This window comes from Lissotriton vulgaris, chromosome 9, assembly GCF_964263255.1.
Source record: "Lissotriton vulgaris chromosome 9, aLisVul1.2, whole genome shotgun sequence".
Classification (NCBI taxonomy): Eukaryota; Metazoa; Chordata; class Amphibia; order Caudata; family Salamandridae; genus Lissotriton; species Lissotriton vulgaris.
Window position 1 is genome coordinate 1,214,489,381 of NC_141697.1, and position 27,737 is coordinate 1,214,517,117.

Below are 27,737 nucleotides of genomic sequence, written 5' to 3' on the forward strand. Positions count from 1 at the left end.
CGTGGAGTTCAGAATACACGCGCTAACGTGAAGTATTTTATGGTATGTCACAATGTAATGAAGAGTACACGTCGTTATATTGACTAAGTAATGTGCCATTTTTCTGTGTAAGGGTGATGATGCGCCAAAGAGAAGTCTCACCGTCAGATGTCATAATTCAGTGCACAGTGTGAAGTTGTGTGTGGCGTTTTGTTAAGGCAGAATGCGGGCACCCTTCTGCGCAGTGTCGCCTCAGGGTGCTCTCTTCTAAGAGCTGCAGCTCTCATAATCAACAAGCGCTCGCCATGACGTTGTCATTTTCTCTTTTTCTGCCATCCCATTTGGTCGGCCTCGGCCTGCTTTCATTCTGGCGTAAAAGGTTTTTTATTATCTTTAAGGGGCCATTTGTTTGGCCCCATAAAGATAACAAACCTTTCACGCCAGCAGGAAGGCAGGCCAGGCCGTCCAAGTGGGACGGCAGAAAAAGAGAAAAGTGTACGTCATAAACACCTCTTTCCCAATGGCTGGCCACCGTTTAGCATAAACAGTAACGCTGGACAATGGGAAAGAGGGGTGTGGCTTAAAGCCAGCTAGTGTAAGCTCCTCTAAATCCTTAAATCTCGCGAGCAAGACTGCGCATGTGCGTAGTCCACGGCAGCTCGACCAAACAACCGCCTCTCGGCCAAGTAAGAGTAGCAGTAATGATCTCCTTTAGGCTGTGTGTATAAAAGAGGTCTGGGTCTGCTGTGGCAAAGATCCCTAAATAGCTGAAACCCTCTCTCACTACCGCCGCCCCACAGTCGAACGGTAGAGTTGGAGTAGGGCCATGCAGAATAAGTATTATGAATTTGGACCAATTTATGGTATAGACTAAGTATTTCCCAAGGTTGGTGAAAATCTGCAGGACTATTAATGGAAGACTACGCGATGCGACATAAGAGCACATCTTTCGTATACAAGGATGAGTCGGTCCTCTCTGCTTTCCACCCATCGTAATCCCCTAATTAGTAGTTCTCTTATCCAAGTCAACAAGGGCTCCAGAATCAGAGCAAAGATTAGTGGCGGCAGCCCTGACATGCCCCTCATTTGAGATGTAACTTTTGCAACGTATGGCCATTTACCATCACATGCGCCAAGAACTCTGCATATAGCAGTTTGACCCATGCCAAATATTTCAGGCCGAATCCAGTTGGTTCCAGGACTCCAAATAGATATGGCCACTCGACAGTGTAAAAGGCCATGCGGGCGTCTAGGAATAATATCACTGCGTCCTCCATAATCATACTGATTCTTCCCAGTACTCTATGAAGGCGGCACAGGTTTAGCGCTGCATTGCGCCCCGGCGTGAAACCGGATTGGTCTGGGTGGACCAATTTAGTGATGATGTGGAGTAGCCGAGATGCCAGCAACTGGCCAAAATTTTGACCTCAGCATTAGGTAGTCTGATGGACCAGTAAGAGCTGCAGCTCTCCGCCAGTTTGCCCAGCTTGTATATTGCTGCTATGGAGGCCAACCTTTGATCTTCTGGCAAGATGCCTTTTTGCCTACTCTCCAAGTTAATTTTTCGTAGGTAAGGTGCTATTTTAGCGGCTGTAAGTTTGAAGAATTCTATTGGGAGGCCATTTAGTCCCATCGCCTTTCTGGATTGCACACTGCAGATCGCAGAGGTGATTTCGTCTTCTGTTGGGTCACATTCCAGTGGTAATCTATCATCAAGGGAGAGGGTCAGGAGGGGAAGGTTTACCAGCAACTCCCTAGAATCGACAGCAGTAGCAGATATAGTGGGAGAGTATAAGTGTGTGAAGAGGGTCGCAAAAGCCTCCACCATCTCCTGCATGTTTTTCAATCTCTCTCCGGCATTTGTTTTTAATGTGGTTACCCAGCTGTCCGCCCTTTCATGTCTCTCAAGCCGAACTCGCAGCTTCCCAGCCTTATTTCCCATCTCGTACATTTTGTGAATGTGTCGCTAAGTGTTTGGTCCCTGCAGAAATTCTTCCAAAAATAAAAAACAAAGGTCTAGAAAAAGTAATTCAGGACAGTCTTTACTATCGGGATACATTTCTGTATTAATTAGGGGGGGGGAGGGGGTTAATAATGTTAAAATTAAGAATGGAAAAGGATGCACACCTTGAAAAATGTAGTCGAACTATGGCAAAATAAATGTATTCTACCCCAGAAAAAAAACGTGTGGGGGGGATGCTTTTTGGAAATCTACAAGTTTCTATAGGGGTTAACACTCAAAATCCTAGAAGGACAGCAGCAATCAGCCAAATTAAAGTTCAGGCTAGTGACGGGGTCTGCTGGTCATCCATCGACAGATTGTGTGCCAAAAAAGGTAAAAGAGGGCTTCAAGTCATATTCAATAGTTTATCAAACTGTTTCTTAGAATACAAATTTAACTTGTCTGGAGCTGGGCCATTTTTCCTCTCCATCACCACTACGGACATAAAGGCGAAATTTCACAGAACACAGTGCTCACCTTTTTTGTGCACCTGTTCAAAAACGTTTTATTCATACACAATAAGTAGCTGGCATCAGGATTAAAGAACAGAATTTCGAACATAACAGCTGTTAACCTTTAGGCAAAATTAACATGAAAAAGGGTGAAAAGACAGACGAAAAAAAAATGTCTTTAGTTGGTTTTTAAACTGACCTCCAGCAGCAGCAAGCACCATGCGGGGAGCCTTGTAGTGAAGGTTCAGGTATTCCACAAGATCTGCCCGTGTCAAAGCCCTACAATCAAAACTGACACTTTATGGAAAGTCAAACATTCTTTGAAGCCCAGGCACCAAAGATTAATACAACAGTGGGTTAACAAAGCATAGTTTATGATTCCTGGGCACCCCCAATTTCTGATCTCTTTTCAACAAGACACACTCAGTTAAATACAGAGTGGTTGGCTCCTGGTCTGCTCCCCATTTCTTCCTTTACCAAATACAGTACTAGCCTACCCTCTTAAGCCTTATTGCTTTATGTTAATGTAACAGATTGTCTGGTCTGCACTATGTACCTGCAGGCAAAACCTAAAAATATGTATGTGCTCATGGGGCCTGCAGCAATTTGCGGCCTGGCCATCCCTAAAAAATCTAATATATATATTTTTTTTTAACAAAAATGTTAAATGGAGGAACCAGTCAAAGGAGTACATTGTTGCTGGGGAGGCACGTTTTTAAGTGAAACGAGCATTTGCAATACAATAGGTCTCGCATTTCAGAGAGTTTGAGCTATTTTTATTGTAACTGACATTGCCTTTTATTTAGGTTTTCGTTTTTGAAACAAATAAAAGCCATTGGCATTTACAAAGCCAAAAGGTCAAACTAGCATAAACGGGACACCTATTGCATTGCAAATGTTTGTTTGTAGCTGCCCTGGCCTACTTGTGGCACCAATCCAACGCTAAAGTACAATCATTTGGCATAATTACCAAATATTGGTTGCAGTCTGTGAGGAAACCTCGTATGTGAAAAAAATCGTCAAACTTTGTAGGGGGAGAAAACGGCTTTGTCCCTAGGTCTATCTGTGATACAAGTGAGTAAATGAGTCTACAGTTTGCGGGGTTCTCGTCATGCCTAGTAAAAATGTACGATAAAATGGCATGTGTGGGACCAGTGAACATTAATCTCTTCAATTGGTTACACCGTGGACCTGATCCCAAATAGTGACGCAAACGGAGTGAGTGAGGGGCAGACAGTGCACCAAGGCCATCCATTACCCGTTGTCTTCTGCCCTTATTGCTTTCTTACCTGGCTCCCGCGCCCTGTCCCTGGAGCACCTAGGCAGGTTATTTTCCTGCCTAGGACGCTACTCTTGCAGTCGGCTATGCGCGTCTGGCCCTCCTGCGGCCATTAATCTTTGGTCCCTGTTGGCTGTCGATGGTCAGGCCCCGTCAGTGTAATTAAAACCTGCGCCATTAACCTCCGGGGTCCCGCCGAGCTCGGACAGGTCGTGGGGCCAGCGTGAAGCCCCGGTCGACTGACGCAGAACCCTTCTCGATGTTTTCTGCATATGGCATCCTCATCGCAAACCAGAAAATTGCGGGAAGGCTGATAAAGCCCTCACGCGCACTTTTAAATGAACAGAGGCCAATCGTTTAAAGAGGCTAATAGAATCTTTCGCCGCAGCTCCTTCAAGTACCTTCACTTACTGTGCCCTCTTAGGGCAGCCCTCTGTATGGTGAAAGAGGTCACGGGGGCTATGGATCATCCCAAGCACTACCCCTACAGGAAGGTGCAGTACCTCACTGCACCTAAGTGCAACAGAATGTCGGAACCCTCTTTAAAGTGCAGGCGGGATTCTACCTAGGCAGAGAAACAGCTGCTTTGAAGCAGCAGCTCTAGATTATAAAGAAAAGGACTGTCGCCTAGGTAGCACGAGTTCGTGGCTTCGCCCTGGGGGCAGCACATTCATCATCATAAGGGGCAATATAATGTTCTGCATTGGGCACAACTTTTGAAAAGTGTGCCATGGCGCAAACAGACAATGGTGCCTACAAGGGAATCTTTTAGACATCCATGTTTCTTGACAAAATATAGGAAATAAATGACCTATAATCCCTAATCAGTAGCTTAGTGCAAACAAATATGAGAAATTAATTATTTGATCAAACAATGAATCAAAGGCAGTACTCAAATCCATTCAGTAAGAGACAAATTCAACATGGGTATATACTTCAAAGAGTCAAAATTTGTATAAAAAGGTTTTGTTATATAAAAGGGTACAAACAACATTTCACATCTAGGCAAAAATAACAAATGAACATTGTATCATAGATCTTTCTGGCATGAATAATTTTGCAATAACCCATTTCACAAGATGAACAACAGGACCAACATCATTAACTAAACGATTAACATTTCCTGGAGAACTAATCACAGAGAAAATGGGTCAAATTGTCGATGTGAAGGCATCTGTAAAACCATCTTCAGGATGCAAGTTCTTACATGTACTGATGACCCAGAAAAATTAGGAACCTAGTCATGGTTTCCAAAGTTGTGTTAAGACAGCAGCAAAGAATTATTTTGGCTCGCCGAGAATCAAAGTTGAATTGAAAAATGGCCAATGTGGGGCAAACGCTCACCACATCACTTTATTTCGGGGAGACAACCGTCATTGTAGGAGTCTCGTCTGTCATTTAGTTTAAAATGTGACTGTCTTCATACACATCCTCACTGTCAGATCTAGTAGGTCATCGGTACACATAAGAGCTTGAATCCTGAAGATGGTCTTACAGATGCCTGCACAATAAAGACTGAAACGTCGACAATTTGACCCATTTTATCTGCGATTAGTTCTCCAGGATATAGCAAAACTTTTTTATATAAATTTTGACTCTCTGAAGTATACACATGTGCCATATTTTTTGTCTCTTACTGAATGGATTTCAGTTCTGCTTTTGATTCATTGTTTGATCAAATTAATTTCTGACATTTGTTTGCACTAAGCTACTGATTAGGGCTCATAGATAAATTGTACAAGAAACACTGATGTCTAAAAGAATCCCCTGTAGGCACCATTTACCGATTGTTTAGATTACCCAAGCCTCCAAGGGTCTATTGGGTTGCCCATTTTTGTTACATATGGGCAAACAGAGGCTGTGCGATATATATATATATATATATATATATATATAATAAAAAATACGATCCCATGAATGTAAAATAGAACTAAACTTTAAAGCAAATTAAACTAATCATATTACCAAGGCAATTAAAGCACTTCCACCACTATCTGTCTGGAGTACAATAAACCAAGTACTAATGTTGAACAAGCAACACAAAAAATTGGGAAGAATCTGTGCTTCCAGAAGTTAAATGCCAAAACAGGATCAATCCGAGTTGAGCCACCACAACCTGCTGTAAAGCACACTTAAATAGTATATAGTGCACAAAGGCCACCTTTGTCACTTACTTTGCATTTGCAGAGGTTCCTACGACAGTGCGACTGAGAGGGGTTCCTTGATAAGCAGTAGCATGGAGATAATCGAAGGTAACCTCTTCTAAATCTGCATCAATCTCCTCCATTTCACGGAGGAGAACACCGCGTTCCTTCTCAATCTGAGAATCCTCCAGGCTGACATTCTGCACAACATCAGCCAGTATTTCCACAGCTGTAAAAACAAGACTGAGCTTTGAAGAGCATGTAGTAAATGTGTACTAGAGAGCTCTATCTATTAACCGTCAGAGGACTAGAAATGAACATGATGTAAAACATGTATATAATGATATAATTCTAGTACCTACTTCAAGATGCTCACAAGCACCAGTTAGAAACAACTCCAAAGTAGTAACAGGTGTCAAACATGCGCAAAGTCTGCCTTGTAGGCAGTGGGACAGATTCCGAGCACTTCTGGAAGTGGCAGAGCCACAGACAAAGGAGTAAGTTACCAGTCAGATGCTTACATTCTGCATGTTCTTACCTTTCTGTACAATCAATTCAAATCAAGCTTTATTAGGTACATACATAATGTCCATAAAAGCATACTATGATAGAAATATATTTATATACAAATATTAAAAAAAGAATGTAGTCCTTATCCACTTGCACAGTACAGGAAGGAACTTCTATCAAATACAATCTAATTTGTTTCATAATTCAATTTTTCACGGTAAACAAGTTCATTCCTTTGTTTAGACGCCAAGATTATGTAACAAGTAACTGCATTGCAAAAAAATAGGATGGAAGAAGATTTTTCTAATTTCCTTAGAAAAATTACAAAAAAGTAAAAAGTGAAGGGTACTCTGAGTAGACCTACCATCACACGGGCATTTTGGAAGATTAGCGCACCACTTACCCTTCTTGGGGAAAGCAAAGAGGTAGTGGAGCATATTCAATCTGGTTAGGTCGAATCTATGCTGGACATTAGTTATAAAAATAAGATATGGCTGTATGCCCGTAGCAACTGGCCCTTTGAGATAAAAAAACAATACAGTTGTCTTAGTACCCGAGACCACATCTCTCGACAACGCCCTAACTTTGAGGGGACTTTTTTTAATTCCAACTTACTAAAATGTTGTAGGTCTTCTGGTAACTTCCAGTTCAGGGCCAGATTGCATTCTTTAAAGAGGCCACTGATATAGCTTAACCATGGTATTTTCTTACAGTGGTCTTGGGACATACAGTCTAATGTTATATCACTCGTAAAGTGTGTTTCTTCCCTAGTCCAGATACGGTGCCACAGGTTTAAAGTGGCCATACTAATCAAATTGCGTATGTATGGTGCTCAAGTTTCCCTATGTAAATGTTAGAAGACGTGGAGGTCGGTACAGCTAACAATCTTCTTAAAAAGTTATTTTCCAGGGTTTGTAACAGTGCTATATCTGCCAAGCCCCATAGGGCTCCCCTGTAACAGCTCCCGGTAATACCCTTTGCCCCATATAACTTTAGAATCTCCCATAATGGTTTTTTACCATTTTTTTGGGAGAATCTGAAGATAGCCACTGATTTCACAAATTTCCATTTACATAAATTTATGTGTGTGTTCCATGTGCCTTTGCTGTTAAAAAGAATCCCCAAATATGAAAAAGAAAATGTTCGCTCTATTAGTATGCCGTTAATATAATGTGATTTGGTCTGGATGTTCTTTTTCCCGCTTGACATAACTAGAGTTTTGTCAAATTAATTTAAGAATACTTTTCTGTCATAAAATTAGTAAAATTATCCATCAGTATTTGTAGGCCGTTTGCGGTCCTTGAAATTAGGACAGCATCATTGCCATACAATAATGGTGTGACCCGCTTGCTGAACTTTGGAGCGTCTACCCTTAGATTCTGTAATAAGGAGTCAATACCATTTATAGAATGTGAAAATAAAAGAGGCGCAAGAGCCCAGCCCTGTGCGCAAGATGGGCACCCAAAAATCCATATTAAATTTATTAACATCGATGGGGACCCCGTCCGGGCCTGCTGCTTTACCACTAGCACTATTCATGAGGGCTGTTCTAATCTCCTCTTGGCTTATACTTTCTATTTTAATATTGTGTAAAACAATGGTGGAGTTCTCCTTAATTATAGTGCGTTGATGTGTCTCATTAAAAATAGCGTCAAAATGGGTTAGCCACTCTTCTGGAGACACTACTGTGTCAACTTTGGCAGATTGAGCCTTCCCTACAATCAGAATAGTAAACAAACCAGTAATGCAGGAATTCACTAGTAAATTGATCACCACCTCAGTGTTGATACACATACCTTTTGGCAGGTCTTTGGATAGAGCTTTAATATAAATTGCAGTTTGCTCACGGGAGGTGTAAGAATTGAGGTGTGCACCAATGCTCTCTACCTCTTGCTCCAAAGCTGCCTGGGGACGTTTCTTGGTTCCCTGAAAAGAAAGAAATATTAGCGATGTATCAAAACAGGACAATTTAGTATTTTGATGTGGTCAAAATATGCCACTCCCCATCATTCCACAACTTAGATATTTTAATGGTAAAAAACACAATCTTTCTAGACCGCAAACTCACTAGATGATGCACAAAGATTTTAATAGGACTGCAAATAATTCCCTCAAAGGACATACATAAGTTCTCGCAATACGAATGCAAATGGGTTGTCTGCCTTGTCCTGCTGCCTAATATAAACAGACCTAGAGACAACAAATTCTCTTCTAAATTGGCAAAAAAATCTAATATGAAAAGAGGCAAAAGGCTGAGAACCTTAAGTGGTGACATATTGCACTCATTTTAAACCAGCATGATATATTCCATATAGGTACCCCAATATAGGCTTGGGTAACATCACAACCTTTCACCTATATTCGTCCCTACACTACATACATAACGGGCTTCTAGGACTGACCCTTTACCTAGTTTCAGTACAGCCTACGGAACGTTGGGGTTTCCCTGAACAATAGTGTCATACATTATGCATGAAGATCCTTGGAAACTTAACAGGACCACCATCTCCTGCATAATAGCTATGTACAAGGTTCATTCGACATCATTTTAAGTCTGACCTTAGCACAGAAAGGAAGAACCCCTGGGGATACCTTTGGGTATATAAACATCACATCTTGATGAGATAGCGAGACAAGATCACGACTTCCATGCAAACACACCGACGCAAGACGCTGAGGTTCCTGAATACAGATACTCCAGCTCGCAGTAGTCTGAACATCCCTTGCGGGGTGTCCAATTCGAGACCAAGACGGGTCCCACAGTCTTTCACTCCAGGTAATGGGGTTGACTTTATCCTATAAGAATTCTTGGCTTAACACCTACATACCCGCTAGGTACACTTAGGTACATTTAGATAGGGTAGCATTGTAGGAGTATACATTTTACGGTCATGTATTTAATACACTTGCCTGTATTGATGGTTATAGCAAGATGGTAGAAACTTACCATCCCTTTACCTTCTTTGTGCTTCTAATGGCTTATATCGGTTTTTGTCTAGTGGTTGTTTCAGCACACCTATGTGCCGTGCTTTGTTGATGCCAGTTTGCTACCAATATTGGTTGTCAAGTACTGTAGAACTGCGGCACAAATGAAAAACCTATACTGAACAACTGTTATTTTGTATTCTTCCAAAATTATTCTCACACTGCATGTGCACACAACATGATGGCCTTCTTCCAAAGGAGCAAAAATTCAGTGTACACTATTATTTTCCTCAGTCTCCATCACCAACCTCTCCGAAGTAATGGTCAACAACTGAAGGCTGAAGCAGGAATAAGCAGTGCAAGCGTTCAATAACTTCTATGCATTTACAGTTGTCCAACAAATGAACATTAAGGCATGATCAAGAAATAACATGAATACCTTAAATGCAAGGTGTTCGAGGAAATAACCAGCACCGTTGTTTTTTTCATTCTCATATCGACTGCCAGCTCCAATCCAAACCCCCACCTAAAGGCAAAAGAAATCAAATGCGAAGAAACTGAAAACTTTCAAGTAAGAGTATTATGGCTTCTACTAACACTAGGAATGTTTCTGGATACTTCATGCGAGGTGTACCTTAAAAGAGGGTTCCAGTATTTTTAAAAATCATCAGATGTCAGTCCGGTCCTTTACAAATATTTAGGGGGTCATTAGGATCACGGACGGACCCCTGGGTAGGAGGGAACCCGCATGGGCTGCGGAGTTCCCTCCTGTGCAATTAGGATGTGACCGCCACCCTGGCGGTCACATCCTCTATTTTTAACATTGCGGCGGGTGCGGCTTCAAGCTGCACCCGCAGCAATGTTAAAAATGCACGCATTGCTATTGTATGTAGTAAGTGGCAGGCACCGCGCGGTGCCTGCCGCTTACTGCATACAAATGCTGGGGGGGTACCATAGCTAACCCCCACCCCTCCCCTTCACCTAGGGGCACGCAACGGGCCCCCGCAGTGAAGTTACACATGCTTTTCCACGGCGGAAAAGCTGCCGCGGAAAGGCATGTTTCCGAGCACATCCTAATCTGGCTGACGGTGTCTGAGAGACACAGTCACCATTTTAGTGCTTTTCTGCCGTGGCTGTAAGCCAGCCGCTGCGGAAAAGCTGCGGACGGAAACCAGGACCCACCAGCCATCCTAATGTGGCGGTGGGTCTTGGCGAGTCCGCAGAGGGTTTTCCGCATCCTCCAGGCCGGCGGTGGCTTCCGCCGGCCCGGAGGATGCGGAAAATCCTCCATCCTAATCAGCCCCTTAGTTTTAAAGACCAACGATTTTCCAGATCAAAGTGCCTGTCGCAACTACACACTAAAAAAAGAGAACATTTATTGAAAACTACGGTATATCCACTCCCCCCCCCCTTCCCAGAGTTTTATAATAGCGTGAACTAGATCCGAAGATAACTGGTATCAGAGCGCTTTATATAGACATATTTTATTTTTTATCTTTTTTAGGCATGGGGATATAACGTGATATGCCCAGAATCACTTCATTTCAGGTTCACCGGATATACAAATCGAAGCAGACAAAAGAACAGAAAACAAGCATTTGCAATGCAATAGGTCTCGCAGCATTAAAGTTTGAGTTACTGGCATTGTAAATGACAATGCTTTGCATTAATTTTTTTTCTTTAATTTGCAATTGGTATATAAACATTGTTTGTGAATGGTTAGCTGTTGCTTATGCTAAGCAAAGCTGGCAGTAATATAGAGTTAGACAAAGGTTGGGTGAAAATGTAACTGCCGGGTCTGTGAACCCTCCACACACGGCTCAGGACGATCTGTTTTATGGAGTGCACAATTTTCTATGTTTGAGGCAGCTTCTAGTGACAATGAGTGGGAATCTATGTGTGACACCTTGGGCGCTCATTTTTTTAAAAAGCACATGTCTATCTTACAGTGTGTGTGTGTTTATTTGGGGGTGTTTGTGAGCGTCTGTTGCACAGTGCTCAGCTGTTATGCATGTGCCAGGCAGCTTGGGCTTGCTTTGACGGTACTTAGTTTTAAGGACTACCAGTCTCCTGGGATAGAGCATCAATATTGTGATATTCCTTTTGATTAACAAAGATGAGTCTTTTAATGTAGGCCAAAAGAATATCAAGGTGAGTTGAACAGCTTAGATGCTCAGTACTGGTTTGATACAATACCTGCTATGAAATCTCTCTCAATTATTCATTCATTCACCACGTTAATGATGATCAAGCTGCCATCGTTAACATTAATTTATCATCCGAGTGTTCCAAGCACAAACTCACAGGGGTGTACACACAGCTGCATTTCTCTTAGCAAGTTGTACATTTGTTTCGATGCCATTAAGCCCCCAAAATGACATTGAATGATCTCCTCAACAGGTCTCAAAGATATACATCTTCTTGATGGAACACCCCTTGATGGGGAAACCTCGAATGTGGTGTTTTAACGCTGAGCAAGTGGGTCCACTTCTTCAAGGGCAAACATCACTCTGATGAATGCTTCATCAGTAAACAACTGGGGCACCGGAGCTTCTTACAAGCCAAACCAACAGCCATCAGTAAAGGTAGAAATGTCATGATTCACGTTCTTGCGCGAACGTTTTTTTCATCTGTCATGTGAATAAATGAGGTTTTAGAAAGTGCTAAGGTGTAGAACGTTTCTCCTTTAGGGTCTTATGCAGAGTGAAAGGCCTCTTAAAATGATCATACCTTCGGAGCCACATTTCTCCACTAACTTTCTATATATCCTATGAGACATTGTATGACGTCTTTAATAATCTTCTCCTAAAGACTGGCGGTCAGCACAGATATAAGAGTTATGTAGATCGTTCATTGATTTTGTCTTGCCACTTGAAGGAAACATATCAAAATGGAAAGGCAGGACATAACGTTTGTGAAGAAAAGCACAGGAAAATTACATTTTCTCAGACAAAATCAGAATTAAAGCTCACAGCTAAGTGGGTCTTATGCGGTGCACAGACACAAAAATCAAAATGAACTCAACATAATAAAAATATGTGGAGAGGCCGGTGTTCCTTAATCTATAGCGCACGAAAAAGGAAATGGCTGTCAAATGTCACAACAGTGCTTCCTTCTTTTTACTGGGGGCAACCTGGCTGGATAAATGCAGCGAAGTTTCTCAATGTAAAGACTTTACTGCCTCAGCTGCATGTTTACTTCGTTTCACTGTCTCAGAAATGTCCCTTTAAGTGGTTAAAAGGCTACCTAAAAAAGTGCATTTAAATAATCTAATACAAAAATAAAAGTTTGTCTTGTAAAGTATTTACGACGCAATTCAGTCAATACACACCAGTTAGTATCTCTACATAAGGAACTAACTGTCACCTCCTCCACAGCTGAGGGTTACAAATAATAGCGCTGCGAGGCCCCAGGGCGGTTATGCGCTATACAAATGCAATTTTTCATTTCATAGCAAGCATGTCGAACTCTAGAAAATAATAAACTACCCTTCTAAGCCGGTCCACACAGGGAAATGCTGTTCTACCAACAGAGGATGCTGTTATTGTTTCACCACAAGAGGGCGAACAGACTACACGCCCGTCACTCATTCTATCTCCACAAAAGGCAGGTAACGCCACCTGTGCTGTGCACAAACATCTGACTATCGGAAAAGGAAGGGGTGTCAATCTGTCACCGGAGGTGACACAGACTTTAAACTGCAAATCACTGCTGTTCTATCCCCAAAGTCGAAAAAAACACAAATCACCATGTTATATAACGTATGACCATTCCATCAAAACACGACACAGGGACTAAGGGCAACATTGCCACCACAATCCCACCACCAGATAGAGGCAGCGCAAACGACCAATACCGTGTCAACACAAGAGCGAGCAAGGAATAGAAGAGTACACCTGGAAACGGATCCTCAGAGGAGGCAAGAAATACAGCTATTCATATACAGTGTCTAGAGGTGGAGGGGACTAATGTATCCACTCCACAAACCTGTGTTTGACCTCATGGCCATAGGTTCAGAACCTGGCGGGTCAACGGTGTCCGTCATCCTTCCAAGGTCGATACAATGAGTTCCACTGAGTTGCTTAACAATAGACACCTGTTATTCGGCAACGAAATTTCCCATGGAGTGAACGTGCACTTTACAAATACACATGTATTGATTGTTAGGACTACTGGAGACGGGCACGTAGCAATGACAACTCGAACTGTACAGGCACAACTGCAAAAGAGCAACATAGTCACGGTACCTAACACCAATCAAACAAATGAATTATCGCTTGGAGTGGTGGACAAGCAACAACCATCCAATTCCAAGCAAGTATGAATAGAATCACTTTTGTTCTGTGTCCTGCCACCAGCAATCATCTGTGCGCTTGTGGCTTTTAAATTTTGTCTTATGCTGGCATTCACAAATAATCCTTAATTAATATACATATGGAATTTGTAGACAGTAATCATTGTAACTCGTATTTCTTAAATATACACACACACTGGGGTAAGTGTGTGCTTTTTTGTCAGCCGTTGTACTTAAACCAAGTTCAGTGCTTAATGCTGTGCACTTTGTAATATTCACCCAATTTCGCCTCCCAGAAATGTCCCTCAGACCCGGTTGGAGGCCCTTTGCTCCTGTTGCTGATGCCAGATGCATGCAGTATAAATCAGTTGTTTTCTCTCGCAACCCTCTCAAGATAATGGTCGGAACCCAACCTCTCTCGTACAGGGACCCTGTCCAGCTGTTGATGGGTACTCGCCCCCTCTGCCCCCAGGCCCCACCTAATTAATATCCCAATTTATTACACTTTCTTTAGGTGGATTCTAGTTATTCATTTTGCAGGAACATGCTACATACATATTCCCTTGGCCTTCACTGAGTCACTCTATGCAGTGCCTGCGTGCTGTACAGTATTTGGGTCGGTTTGTAGAACCATACTACACAAGAACTGTATTTATTCACTCACTTTTCAGAGCTTTGCTCTATATGCATTTCATATATTTATATGTACTTAAGTAGCACAAACTAAGCTAGCTATTGAACGCTGTTCATTCTGATCAAAAATATTATTTAAACATTCCATCTGTCAGCAGATGTTTGCGTTGTAAGCGTTTTATTTGTTCACTCGAACTCCAAAGCCTAGCTAAAGCGAATTTCATCCAATTAATTTGAAGTCCCGCACCACATCTGTATTTCATTCAGTCCACAGAGCTGCGTTATATATCTTTCTCATTCAGTTTGCAAAGCCATGTTGCTACATATGCATTTTATTCATGCATTCAGGTTTCTAGCTGTTTTCAAATGTCTTTTTAAAATATATAGCATGTGTTACTACTCTAGCTTGCACTGCTGAGAAGGTGTTTGGACTATCACACTCAAAAGGTACCTAGTTCATCCATACAAGGATTAAGGTTTCACAGTCAGCCTTGCCAGAATTCAGGTGGAGCCAGCAGGTCACACACAGTTCTCAGCAGCAAGTGTCACGTCAATGGACCAGAATTCTGCTGCCTTGATTGCTATATAGAGTGTCCAACATTCCCGATCTCTGTGCCCCGCAGCTGCAATTGAGGTGTCTGTCCCATTCTTAGCTGGTGCAGAATACCAAATGCCCTGCTTTTTTTTATTTTTCTCGGGATTGTGCAGGCTGACTGTCACGCGGCGAACTCTGAGAAAACAGTTTAAGGGGGACAAGCAGAGGCTGGTGGTCTGTGCCCTGCTTGGCAACAGATGTCTCACCAGAATACAAGTATAATTTGTAGTTTGTTCCACCTTTATGGCCCAGCGTGCTCTCCCTGCACAATTCTGAAGGTTTTTTTAGTCTGATTTTCAATTGCAGGCTGCAGCATTAATTGCATCGAATTCAGCGGGAGCGGGACATCCTATTCTAATCAGTATGGATGGAGCGGAGCTGCTGCCTCTCCCCCGCCCCCTCCCACGCCAGTGATCTTACAACCAGACCAGGCCTCACGACTCAAGTCACATCACATGACAGTGCTGCAGGTCATGCGGGAGCATATTAACACGGGCACGAGAATGGAAAGTGTAACGCAATATCTGCCTCACGTTCTTTGTGAATGGTCAAACACAGAAGATGAAGGGTAGCACCGCCCCCGAAGGCAAAGAGGGCACACGCACGCACACCTAAATATATAAACACTGCCCTTAGCAAAAATTTAAAAAATAATCCTGCGCCTGCGGCTTACCAGGCCCTGCCTCATCTGCGCAGCTCGATTTATTTAAACGAAAGTTACGAAACCATGATGATTTGGCCGCCGGCGCACCAATCAAGATCATAATGTTTTTTGTTTTTTTTAAACGGACCTGACCAGTAATCACCATCACGGCTGCCAGGCGCTGCTGCCAGCCTCACTTGCCCAGGTCGCTCTTACCTGCTGAGCAGTCCAAAGACCTAGGGGCTATAATGTACTGCAGCGCAGCAGCAGTAACTGTAGCCAACCTCACCTGTGTCGTCGCTCCCGAGTCCCGCCTCCAGTTATGGATCTATGATGTTACAACGCGTTATTTTACAACGCAGGCTGTAACATCGCAACTTTTACAACGCAGGTTCCATTACATCGGATGCCATTACCACGCAGGACATTACATAGCAGATGCTATTACAACGCATACCATTACATCGTAAGTATAGGTAAGTATAACTTCTTAAAAAAAATGTAATTAAGTTAATTTAATTCATTTAACTAATATAATTAAATTAATTTTAAAATTGTAATTAATTTATTTCAATAAGATTAATTTAATTTAAAATTGGAATTAATGTAATTTAATTAATGTAATATAATTTTATTAATTTCATTTAATACATTTTATAATAGTAATTATTTTAATTTAATTAATTTAATTTAATTAATATAATTGAATGAATCTTAAAATTGTAATTAATAGGATTTAATAAATTTAATTAAATTTAATTAATTTAATTTAATTAAAGTCGTACTTTAAAAAAATAAACCCTAAAAATACCCCTGTACCCCAAAACCCAAACCCAGCCCTGAAACCTAAAAATACCCCTGTACCCCAAAACCCAAACCCAGCCCATAAACCTAAAAATACCCCTGTACCCCAAAACCCAAACCCAGCCCTGAAACCTAAAAATACCCCTGTACCCCAAAACCCAAACCCAGCCCTAAAACCTAAAAATACCCCTGTACCCCAAAACCCAAACCCAGCCCATAAACCTAAAAATACCCCTGACCCCAAAACCCAAACCCAGCCCATAAACCTAAAAATACCCCTGTACCCCAAAACCCAAACCCAGCCCTAAAACCTAAAAATACGCCTGTACCCCAAAACCCAAACCCAGCCCTAAAACCTAAAAAAAACCTGTACCCCAAAACCCAAACCCAGCCCTAAAACCTAAAAATACCCCTGTACCCCAAAACCCAAACCCAGCCCTGAAACCTAAAAATACCCCTGTACCCCAAAACCCAAACCCAGCCCTAAAACCTAAAAATACCCCTGTACCCCAAAACCAGCCCTAAAACCTGAAAATACCCCTGTACCCCAAAACCCAAACCCAGCCCTAAAACCTAAAAATACCCCTGTACCCCAAAACCCAAACCCAGCCCTAAAACCTAAAAATACCCCTGTACCCCAAAACCCAAACCCAGCCCTAAAACCTAAAAATACCCCTGTACCCCAAAACCTAAACCCAGCCCTAAAACCTAAAAATACCCCTGTACCCCAAAACCTAAACCCAGCCCTAAAACCTAAAAATACCCAAACACCCCAAAACATATACCTCAGTACCCCAAAACATATACTCCTATACTCATACTTATTTAAAAAATTACTTAATATATTTAATTTATAATATTAAAAAACATAAATACATTTATTTATAATTAATATTAATAAAATTAATTAAATAATATTAAATAAAATAAAATTATATACTTACCAATACTTACGATGTAATGGTATGCGTTGTAATAGCATCTGCTATGTAATGTCCTGCGTTGTAATAGCATCCGATGTAATGGAACCAGCGTTGTAAAAGCTGCGTTGTAACAGCATTACAATTTAAAAGTTGCGATGTAACAGTAACATACCCCCGTTATAATATTTTCAAAGGGCGTGCGTTGGTTGCGGAAACTTGGTGGCTGCTGCCTGGTGAGGACAGAGAGGTGCGGGTATGCTGGGGCGTGCAGCGAAAATGCGCGCGCATTAATTTGCATACTCTGCGCAGGAGTCACTACCTCTAGCCCCAACCCCCGCAGAAGACGACCAGCAAAGCCAGGCCAGCCCAACAACAACTACTGCTATGTCCCACCCACTGGGCCTCATCCGCGGCCGAAAGTAGTCTGAGAAGGAGGAAATAATTTAAATTTAGTTGAGAATCGATCGAATCGGACTCCGGAGAAGTCAGTGTCACTGTCAGTCATGTGACGTCACCGACCGTCACGACAGTAAGTGTTTGTGTTTACAATTTACAGCAAAACAGCATGCATGATCGATTCGACTCAACCACAACCTGTACTGTCTGTGTGACTAGTCGTCGGTAACCTTCTTAAAACTTAAGGAAACAGCACACGGCACTTGGCAACACCGCAGTAGCACAGTATGCACTCTCTCTGTGTGTCAGTGCCACGCAAGACTAGGACATGTGCACTTCTTAATCCTGCGTGCCACCGTGACTGTAGACCCGGCCCTCCTAATCCGGCAAGCTCCGGCTCACGTGTGTATATGGGGGGGTGGGGGGGGGGGGGGGGGGGGGGTGTCTCTGTATGTGTGCGTGCATGCATGTGCACTCGTATGTGTGCGCATGCGTAAGCAGGGGGAGGTGTGGCTGTGTGTGTTAGAGCTTCCCAGGAGAAAGGAGATGTGCGGCGCGGTCCGATCATGCGCGTGGCCATCTCTTGTCTCCTGGGAAGCTGAGCCAGTGACAATAGGACTCTGGCGAGACCGCTCTTTCGCGCGGTAATCTGCACAAGACCTAAAAAGTGCATTCAACTCAATTTGTATCCAAATTATCAACCATCTCAAAATGGGACTTGCAGACATTTTAATTGGTCGGTTCTTTTCTCTGAAATCCAAGGCAAAAGGGAGTATTAAAGATATAAGAAACATTTAATGTTGTTTGAAAACAAAGTAGATATAAAAGGTGAGTTGTTAAGATAAAAGCTAAAATGTAAAAGCGGTTTTACCACTCTAACGTGGTATTTCTTGCTATACGATTGACACTTTATTTTAAGAATTAAACTATCCAAATAGCACACACGGTTAGATACCACTTACTGTGCAAGTTGGGTGAGCAGACTCCTCAGAGGCAACACGCAGGCCATTCTCGAGCGTTGTCACTTGAGTCTCAGGAATACTTTGTATCGTCTGTGCATAGGAAGCAGTACTCTGGTTCTTCTTCGAGCTAAACAACGAGGACTATTTGAGAGAGAAAAAAGAAACAGAATAAACCTACAAGAGCAAGTCGACCAAACTAATTCCATATGGAGCGCAGTCAGATGATCACCCAAAGCAAACGCAGCGATGGGGGGGTAGGGTGCTGGTTGGGTGGAACTTGAGACTCAAGTTCCACCCAACCATAGACAGTAAATTCTGCAATGGATAAAACACCAATTAACTATCAAAATGTAGATCAGTGTTATCCACATGCTGGGTAAATACTTCATTTTACTTGAACACAGCTAGTTAGATAAGTGCTCAGTATTCAGAAGTGTGAAAAGTAAAGTATTTCAGATGTGTAAACCCCACTTTTTAAAACCTCCAATTAAGGCACAGCATTCAGCTGCAGCCCAGCCTGACTCACTTTGCATAAATTCCAAAAATTAAACATGGTAACAGTTGATAACCACATATTTGATTCATCCCCCAGTCCAACTCATACAAAAAGGTATACTAATTCAAGCTCGCATACGCCCAAGTAATTACGGTAGCAACTCAGGCAAGTTCAATTGAATTAATTTACTGCCACACTGCGTTTCTCAGATAAGCCACAGTCATCTTTACAGATTTTCTGTACTGAACACAATTCCTCTCAGGTAGCTTTTGAGAAATAAGTGTTGAAGGTATGTCACTTTGATGCCCCCATACATTTGAGTGCAACTTATTTTTTTAAAGAAATGCGGCTTTTCTTGATGCTGTATTGTAATTCCCTGATATTGCTTTAAGATCTCTAACAAGTTGCTGAAGGTACAAGAGCACTTATGCTGCTCAACTGATCATCCCAAACTAAAGAGGTTTTACAATCCCTACGGCTTGAAGGTCTCTGGTCTTCATGTGTCTGGTACATGGCTGCAATAGAAAGCATTTCAATTTTCTGAAAAAATGTCTATGCGGACTCTTGATAAAGGGACATTTTCTTTTCTGTTGTAAAAGAAACCAACCTGAAAGCAGTCATAAAAGTGTTTTAGACCCTGGTGAAGCTCTTAGGGGCTTTGCACCTACTTTACAAAAGCAAACCGCTACCATCATAATGCAACCATTACCAACACATGCATGGAATGAAAAAGCATAGCTATAATAAGATTGCAGCCAAAAGCAAACTTCAAACTTGCCGCTTCAAAAGTATGACCACAGCAATAAGGATTCTCTCTTCTTTTTATTAAATGTGATGATGAAAGCACACCAAGAAAAGAAGCACCGACAATGGGCTTGGCTCTGGTATTGTTCTAGAACTCTGAAACAAGCATTTACAATGCAACGGTTTCGCCTTCGGAAAAGTTAGAGCTATTGGCATTGTAAATGACAAACTTTTTATTTATGTGTTGGTTTTGAAAACAGATAAATATATGGCATTGTCATTTACAATGCCAATAGCTTACTCTGTCGCAAATGCGAGACGTATTGCATTTGCACACACACACACCCACACAAGAGCCCCACACACACACAAGAGCCCCCCACACACACACGAGGCCCACACACACACCACACAAGAGCCCCCCCACACACCACACAAGAGCCCCCCCCACACACACACGCAAGAGCCCCCCCCACACACACACACGCAAGAGCCCCCCCCACACACACACACACGCAAGAGCCCCCCACACACACGCAAGAGCCCCCCACACATGCAATAGACCCCCACACATGCAATAGACCCCCACACATGCAATAGACCCCCACACATGCAATAGACCCCCACACACGCAAAAGCCCCCACACACGCAAGAGCCCCCCACACACACGCAAGAGCCCCCCACACGCAAGAGCCCCCCACACACACACAAGAGCCCCCCACACACACACAAGAGCCCCCCACACACACACAAGAGCCCCCCACACACACACAAGAGCCCCCCACACACACACAAGAGCCCCCCACACACACACAAGAGCCCCCCACACACACAAGAGCCCCCCACACACACAAGAGCCCCCCACACACACAAGAGCCCCCCACACACACAAGAGCCCCCCACACACAAGAGCCCCCCACACACACGCAAAGAGCTCCCCAAACACACGCACAGAGCCCTCCGCTCCATTTGCATCAGGTGTGAGGCTCCTGACTGCTGACAGCCAGGAGACTCCAACAAAAGGAGGCTTATGACCTGCTATAGGCATTGTAAATGACAATGCCATTTATTTATGTTTTAAAAACAAAAGCATAAATAAAAATAATGTCATGAGCAATGCCAATAGCTCTAACTTTAAGAATGCCGAGACCATTGCATTGTAAATGCTTGTTCCCTTTTGGCGGCATCTATGTAATTGGTACACAAGCTCCTCCCGCTGCCAGTATTAGAATAAACCCTGTGGATTGAATGGGCATGAAGTCTCATCTCTCCTTTCACCTACCTGACCTTGTGTGATTTGAATGTAGGGGCGCTGTATTGTACAACGCTTAAAACCCCAATATTCCTAATCTGGCGCTTTTCAAAACCACCAGACACAATGAACGCACCTGAACGCCTTGAAGTGAACCACTTTGCAGGATGAGCTATGAAGGAACTTGATCCCGTCACCGGGAGGAGGATGTATGGTCAGTCGGGATGCCCTATGGTCCAGGTTTGGCACGTTCCAGGAATGGAAGTCCATCACTACAGCGCTGTCATCAGGGACATTTTAAGGATTTTGGGGGCTCTGGGCCAAACGTATTTTTGGGGACCATGTTTGGAACATCTTGGATTTATGATCCAGTTTCAGGTAGTTCGTGCCCTCTTTGGCCAGATCACTGACAGTGCACAGGGGCACTCGTCCAAATTCAAAATGTGTGTTTATATGTAATATTCGGAGACAGTGAGGTGTATTTAGAATATCGTAACATAGCAGCAGCTCACACATAAGAGGGTGCAGTGGGTTCGGTTTCACATCTCAGGGGGTTCAGTGGTACTGATCCCCCTCGAGCTCCAGGGAATTGTGGGTCCCAGGCTTCCTTAAGTAGTCTTCAGGCTTATGGACCGATAGCATGAGGGAGTCTCCGAGACACAGAGGGTGAAAGCGAATGAGAGCAAAAGAGTGAGGAAGAGAGGTAGGGAGAGAGGGGGTACGGAGAGTGTGAGGGAAGAAGAGAGGAAGGGAGGGGGGCAGGGGAGAGAGGGAGGGGCGGAGGGAGAGATGGAGAGAGGGGGAGAGGGGGAGAGAGAGGGAGGGAGAGAGGGAGAGCGAGAGGGAGAGAGGGGGTACAGAGAGGGGGGTGCGGAGAGTGTGAGGGAGGAAGAGAGGAAGGGAGGCAGGGGGGAGAGAGGCAGGGAGAGAGGGAAGGGGGGAGGTAGAGGGAGAGATGGAGAGAGGGAGGGAGGGAGAGAGACGAGGGAGGGAGAGAGAGAGGGACGGGGGAGAGAGGGAGGGACGGGGGAGAGAGGAAGGCAGCGAGGGGGAGAGAGGGAGGCAGCGAGGGAGAGAGAGGGAGGGACAGAGAGGGAGGGGGCGGGACAGAGAGGGAGGGAGAGAGGAAGGCAGGGAGGGAGAGAGGGATGGACGGAGGAAGGTAGAGAGACGAAGGGTGGTAGAGAGAGGGACGGACGGAGAGAGGGAGGGATGGAGAGAGGTAGTGAGGGAGTGAGGTGGGGTGGGAGGTGGAGAGGGAGGGAGGTGTTGAGAGAGGGGGACTGGAGAGAGGAATGGAAGAAAAGAGGGACGGAGGGAGGAAAGGAGGGAGGGGAGGGAGAGGGAGGGAGGAAGAAAGGGAGCGAGAGAGGAAAGGAGGGAGGGATGATGAGTAGGAGGGACAAAGAGAGTCAGGGAGGGAGAGAGGAAGGAGGGAGGGAGAGAGGGGGAGACGAAGGGAGGGAAGAAAAGAGTTAGGGAGGGAGAGGAAGGGATGGAGAGAGATTAAGAAAAAGAAAGAAGGAGAAATAGCAATGAAGTGAGAGGGGAGATAAAGTGAGAACGAAAAAAAGAACAAGAGCTAAAGAGAAAGGAGAAAAAGCAGAATGGAAAGGGGTGAGAGTAAGAGAGAGAGAGACACACATGTAGAGCAGGAGCGAGACAATGTGAGAGACCGAAAGAGAGGGAGCACGAGAGCGAGCGAGCAGGAAACAGGCAAAATAAGAGAGATGAAGAGCTAGAGAGGGAGAGAAGAGACGCAGAGAGAGGGGAGTAGACTGTGTACCTTGTGAGAGAGAGGGGCAAGTAGACGTCACCAACAGCAGAGCTGACGCTCCCCCCTGGGTCGGTAGGTACTCACACGGGTCAGCGTGAGAGGCACAGCCTTGCAAGCGCTATGTTACAGTCTAACTAACTACAAAACAAAGCGCTATGTTACAAAGTCCAACTAAATACAAAACAAAGCGCTATGTTACATGGTCTAACTAAATACAAAAGTAAGCGCTATGTTACACAATCTAATTAAATAGAAAACAAAGCGTTATGTTACACAGTCTAGCCAAATAAGAAACCAAGCGCTATGTTACAAAGTTCAACTACATACACAACAAAGCGCTATGTTACACACTCTAGCCAAAGTCAAAACAAATTGTTTAAGGAAAACGAATCTGACATTAAAATCACCCGTGAAAAAGAGAAAGGAATGCTAAGAAAGGGTCCGACCAGAAATGCAGTTTAAGCTAGACCCCCCACGAAGCACTGACATTTCACAATAGCACTGACTGTAAGAAAGGGAGCGAGAGAGGAAAGGAGGGAGGGATGATGAGTAGGAGGGACAAAGAGAGGCAGGGAGGGAGGCTGGGAGGGAGAGAGGAAGGAGGGAGGGAGAGAGAGGGGGAGACGAAGGGAGGGAAGAAAAGAGTTAGGGAGGGAGAGGAAGGGATGGAGAGAGTAAGAAAAAGAAAGAAGGAGAAATAGCAATGAAGTGAGAGGGGAGATAAAGTGAGAACGAAAAAAAGAAGAGCTAAAGAGAAAGGAGAAAAAGCAGAATGGAAAGGGGTGAGAGTAAGAGAGAGACACACATCTAGAGCAGGAGCGAGACAATGTGAAAGAGAGACCGAAAGAGAGGGAGCACGAGAGCGAGCGAGCAGGAAACAGGCAGAATAAGAGAGATGAAGAGCTAGAGAGGGAGAGAAGAGACGCAGAGAGAGGGGAGTAGACTGTGTACCTTGTGAGAGAGAGGGGCAAGTAGACGTCACCAACAGCAGAGCTGACGCTCCCCCCTGGGTCGGTAGGTACTCACACGGGTCAGCGTGAGAGGCACAGCCTTGCAAGCGCTATGTTACACAGTCTAACTAACTACAAAACAAAGCGCTATGTTACAAAGTCCAACTAAATACAAAACAAAGCGCTATGTTACATGGTCTAACTAAATACAAAAGTAAGCGCTATGTTACACAATCTAATTAAATAGAAAACAAAGCGCTATGTTACACAGTCTAGCCAAATAAGAAACAAAGCGCTATGTTACAAAGTTGGGATCTCTCTGGGGGCAGTGGATAAATAGAGCTTCGGATGGGGGCATCCTTTAGAAGGGTTTCTAGCACCGGGAAGGGGCGTGAGATAGAGCCTCGAATCGAGATGCGACATGACTGGGGGGTAAGACCTGGGCCATGGGTGAGGGGAATAATACTTAAAAGAAATCTCAGCCTGTGGAGGAGAAAAACTGTAAGAGTTGGGAGGGTAGAGGAAAGGGCGCATGGCAGAGCTTGTCACTTGAGGCCGTGGTATATGGTTCCAGAAAATCGGGGTTCACCGTAGAGATTTTTGCTTTCGGCAGAAAGGGTAAGACACGCCAGGCCTGGGGTGGCCAGAAACCCTTTCTGATGTTTCATAGTTCTAGAGGGAAAGGTGCTCTGGGAGGAGCAGGGAGTGCACGGACGCAGCCCCTGGTGGCTTGGTTCCCTCGCTGGCTCTGCTGGGGGAATGGGATATGTGCAGATGTGGGTATGAAAAGGTGGCATTGTCCACGCGGCCACGGAATATACGTGCAGTGGGATTTATTTGCATTTGCACACACACACACCCACACAAGAGCCCCACACACACACAAGAGCCCCCCACACACACACGAGGCCCACACACACACCACACAAGAGCCCCCCCACACACCACACAAGAGCCCCCCCCACACACACACGCAAGAGCCCCCCCCACACACACACACGCAAGAGCCCCCCCCACACACACACACACGCAAGAGCCCCCCACACACACGCAAGAGCCCCCCACACATGCAATAGACCCCCACACATGCAATAGACCCCCACACATGCAATAGACCCCCACACATGCAATAGACCCCCACACACGCAAAAGCCCCCACACACGCAAGAGCCCCCCACACACACGCAAGAGCCCCCCACACGCAAGAGCCCCCCACACACACACAAGAGCCCCCCACACACACACAAGAGCCCCCCACACACACACAAGAGCCCCCCACACACACACAAGAGCCCCCCACACACACACAAGAGCCCCCCACACACACACAAGAGCCCCCCACACACACAAGAGCCCCCCACACACACAAGAGCCCCCCACACACACAAGAGCCCCCCACACACACAAGAGCCCCCCACACACAAGAGCCCCCCACACACACGCAAAGAGCTCCCCAAACACACGCACAGAGCCCTCCGCTCCATTTGCATCAGGTGTGAGGCTCCTGACTGCTGACAGCCAGGAGACTCCAACAAAAGGAGGCTTATGACCTGCTATAGGCATTGTAAATGACAATGCCATTTATTTATGTTTTAAAAACAAAAGCATAAATAAAAATAATGTCATGAGCAATGCCAATAGCTCTAACTTTAAGAATGCCGAGACCATTGCATTGTAAATGCTTGTTCCCTTTTGGCGGCATCTATGTAATTGGTACACAAGCTCCTCCCGCTGCCAGTATTAGAATAAACCCTGTGGATTGAATGGGCATGAAGTCTCATCTCTCCTTTCACCTACCTGACCTTGTGTGATTTGAATGTAGGGGCGCTGTATTGTACAACGCTTAAAACCCCAATATTCCTAATCTGGCGCTTTTCAAAACCACCAGACACAATGAACGCACCTGAACGCCTTGAAGTGAACCACTTTGCAGGATGAGCTATGAAGGAACTTGATCCCGTCACCGGGAGGAGGATGTATGGTCAGTCGGGATGCCCTATGGTCCAGGTTTGGCACGTTCCAGGAATGGAAGTCCATCACTACAGCGCTGTCATCAGGGACATTTTAAGGATTTTGGGGGCTCTGGGCCAAACGTATTTTTGGGGACCATGTTTGGAACATCTTGGATTTATGATCCAGTTTCAGGTAGTTCGTGCCCTCTTTGGCCAGATCACTGACAGTGCACAGGGGCACTCGTCCAAATTCAAAATGTGTGTTTATATGTAATATTCGGAGACAGTGAGGTGTATTTAGAATATCGTAACATAGCAGCAGCTCACACATAAGAGGGTGCAGTGGGTTCGGTTTCACATCTCAGGGGGTTCAGTGGTACTGATCCCCCTCGAGCTCCAGGGAATTGTGGGTCCCAGGCTTCCTTAAGTAGTCTTCAGGCTTATGGACCGATAGCATGAGGGAGTCTCCGAGACACAGAGGGTGAAAGCGAATGAGAGCAAAAGAGTGAGGAAGAGAGGTAGGGAGAGAGGGGGTACGGAGAGTGTGAGGGAAGAAGAGAGGAAGGGAGGGGGGCAGGGGAGAGAGGGAGGGGCGGAGGGAGAGATGGAGAGAGGGGGAGAGGGGGAGAGAGAGGGAGGGAGAGAGGGAGAGCGAGAGGGAGAGAGGGGGTACAGAGAGGGGGGTGCGGAGAGTGTGAGGGAGGAAGAGAGGAAGGGAGGCAGGGGGGAGAGAGGCAGGGAGAGAGGCAGGGAGAGAGGGAAGGGGGGAGGTAGAGGGAGAGATGGAGAGAGGGAGGGAGGGAGAGAGACGAGGGAGGGAGAGAGAGAGGGACGGGGGAGAGAGGGAGGGACGGGGGAGAGAGGAAGGCAGCGAGGGGGAGAGAGGGAGGCAGCGAGGGAGAGAGAGGGAGGGACAGAGAGGGAGGGGGCGGGACAGAGAGGGAGGGAGAGAGGAAGGCAGGGAGGGAGAGAGGGATGGACGGAGGAAGGTAGAGAGACGAAGGGTGGTAGAGAGAGGGACGGACGGAGAGAGGGAGGGATGGAGAGAGGTAGTGAGGGAGTGAGGTGGGGTGGGAGGTGGAGAGGGAGGGAGGTGTTGAGAGAGGGGGACTGGAGAGAGGAATGGAAGAAAAGAGGGACGGAGGGAGGAAAGGAGGGAGGGGAGGGAGAGGGAGGGAGGAAGAAAGGGAGCGAGAGAGGAAAGGAGGGAGGGATGATGAGTAGGAGGGACAAAGAGAGTCAGGGAGGGAGAGAGGAAGGAGGGAGGGAGAGAGGGGGAGACGAAGGGAGGGAAGAAAAGAGTTAGGGAGGGAGAGGAAGGGATGGAGAGAGATTAAGAAAAAGAAAGAAGGAGAAATAGCAATGAAGTGAGAGGGGAGATAAAGTGAGAACGAAAAAAAGAACAAGAGCTAAAGAGAAAGGAGAAAAAGCAGAATGGAAAGGGGTGAGAGTAAGAGAGAGAGAGACACACATGTAGAGCAGGAGCGAGACAATGTGAGAGACCGAAAGAGAGGGAGCACGAGAGCGAGCGAGCAGGAAACAGGCAAAATAAGAGAGATGAAGAGCTAGAGAGGGAGAGAAGAGACGCAGAGAGAGGGGAGTAGACTGTGTACCTTGTGAGAGAGAGGGGCAAGTAGACGTCACCAACAGCAGAGCTGACGCTCCCCCCTGGGTCGGTAGGTACTCACACGGGTCAGCGTGAGAGGCACAGCCTTGCAAGCGCTATGTTACAGTCTAACTAACTACAAAACAAAGCGCTATGTTACAAAGTCCAACTAAATACAAAACAAAGCGCTATGTTACATGGTCTAACTAAATACAAAAGTAAGCGCTATGTTACACAATCTAATTAAATAGAAAACAAAGCGTTATGTTACACAGTCTAGCCAAATAAGAAACCAAGCGCTATGTTACAAAGTTCAACTACATACACAACAAAGCGCTATGTTACACACTCTAGCCAAAGTCAAAACAAATTGTTTAAGGAAAACGAATCTGACATTAAAATCACCCGTGAAAAAGAG

General features: G+C 44.9%; 1 protein-coding gene across 1 annotated transcript in view; it reads right to left on the reverse strand.

The window, feature by feature from the left end:
* The window catches only part of UQCRC1 (ubiquinol-cytochrome c reductase core protein 1), an 83,753-nt gene that overhangs the window by 43,163 nt on the left and 12,853 nt on the right, over positions 1-27,737 (reverse strand). Inside the window, exons 2-6 of the mRNA XM_086939310.1 lie at positions 18,542-18,682; positions 9,731-9,817; positions 8,163-8,292; positions 5,887-6,085; positions 2,633-2,712 (exon numbers count right to left, since the gene is read on the reverse strand). Coding sequence (XP_086795436.1) covers positions 2,633-2,712; positions 5,887-6,085; positions 8,163-8,292; positions 9,731-9,817; positions 18,542-18,682 — 637 coding nt within the window. The remainder of the gene's footprint in view (positions 1-2,632; positions 2,713-5,886; positions 6,086-8,162; positions 8,293-9,730; positions 9,818-18,541; positions 18,683-27,737) is intronic.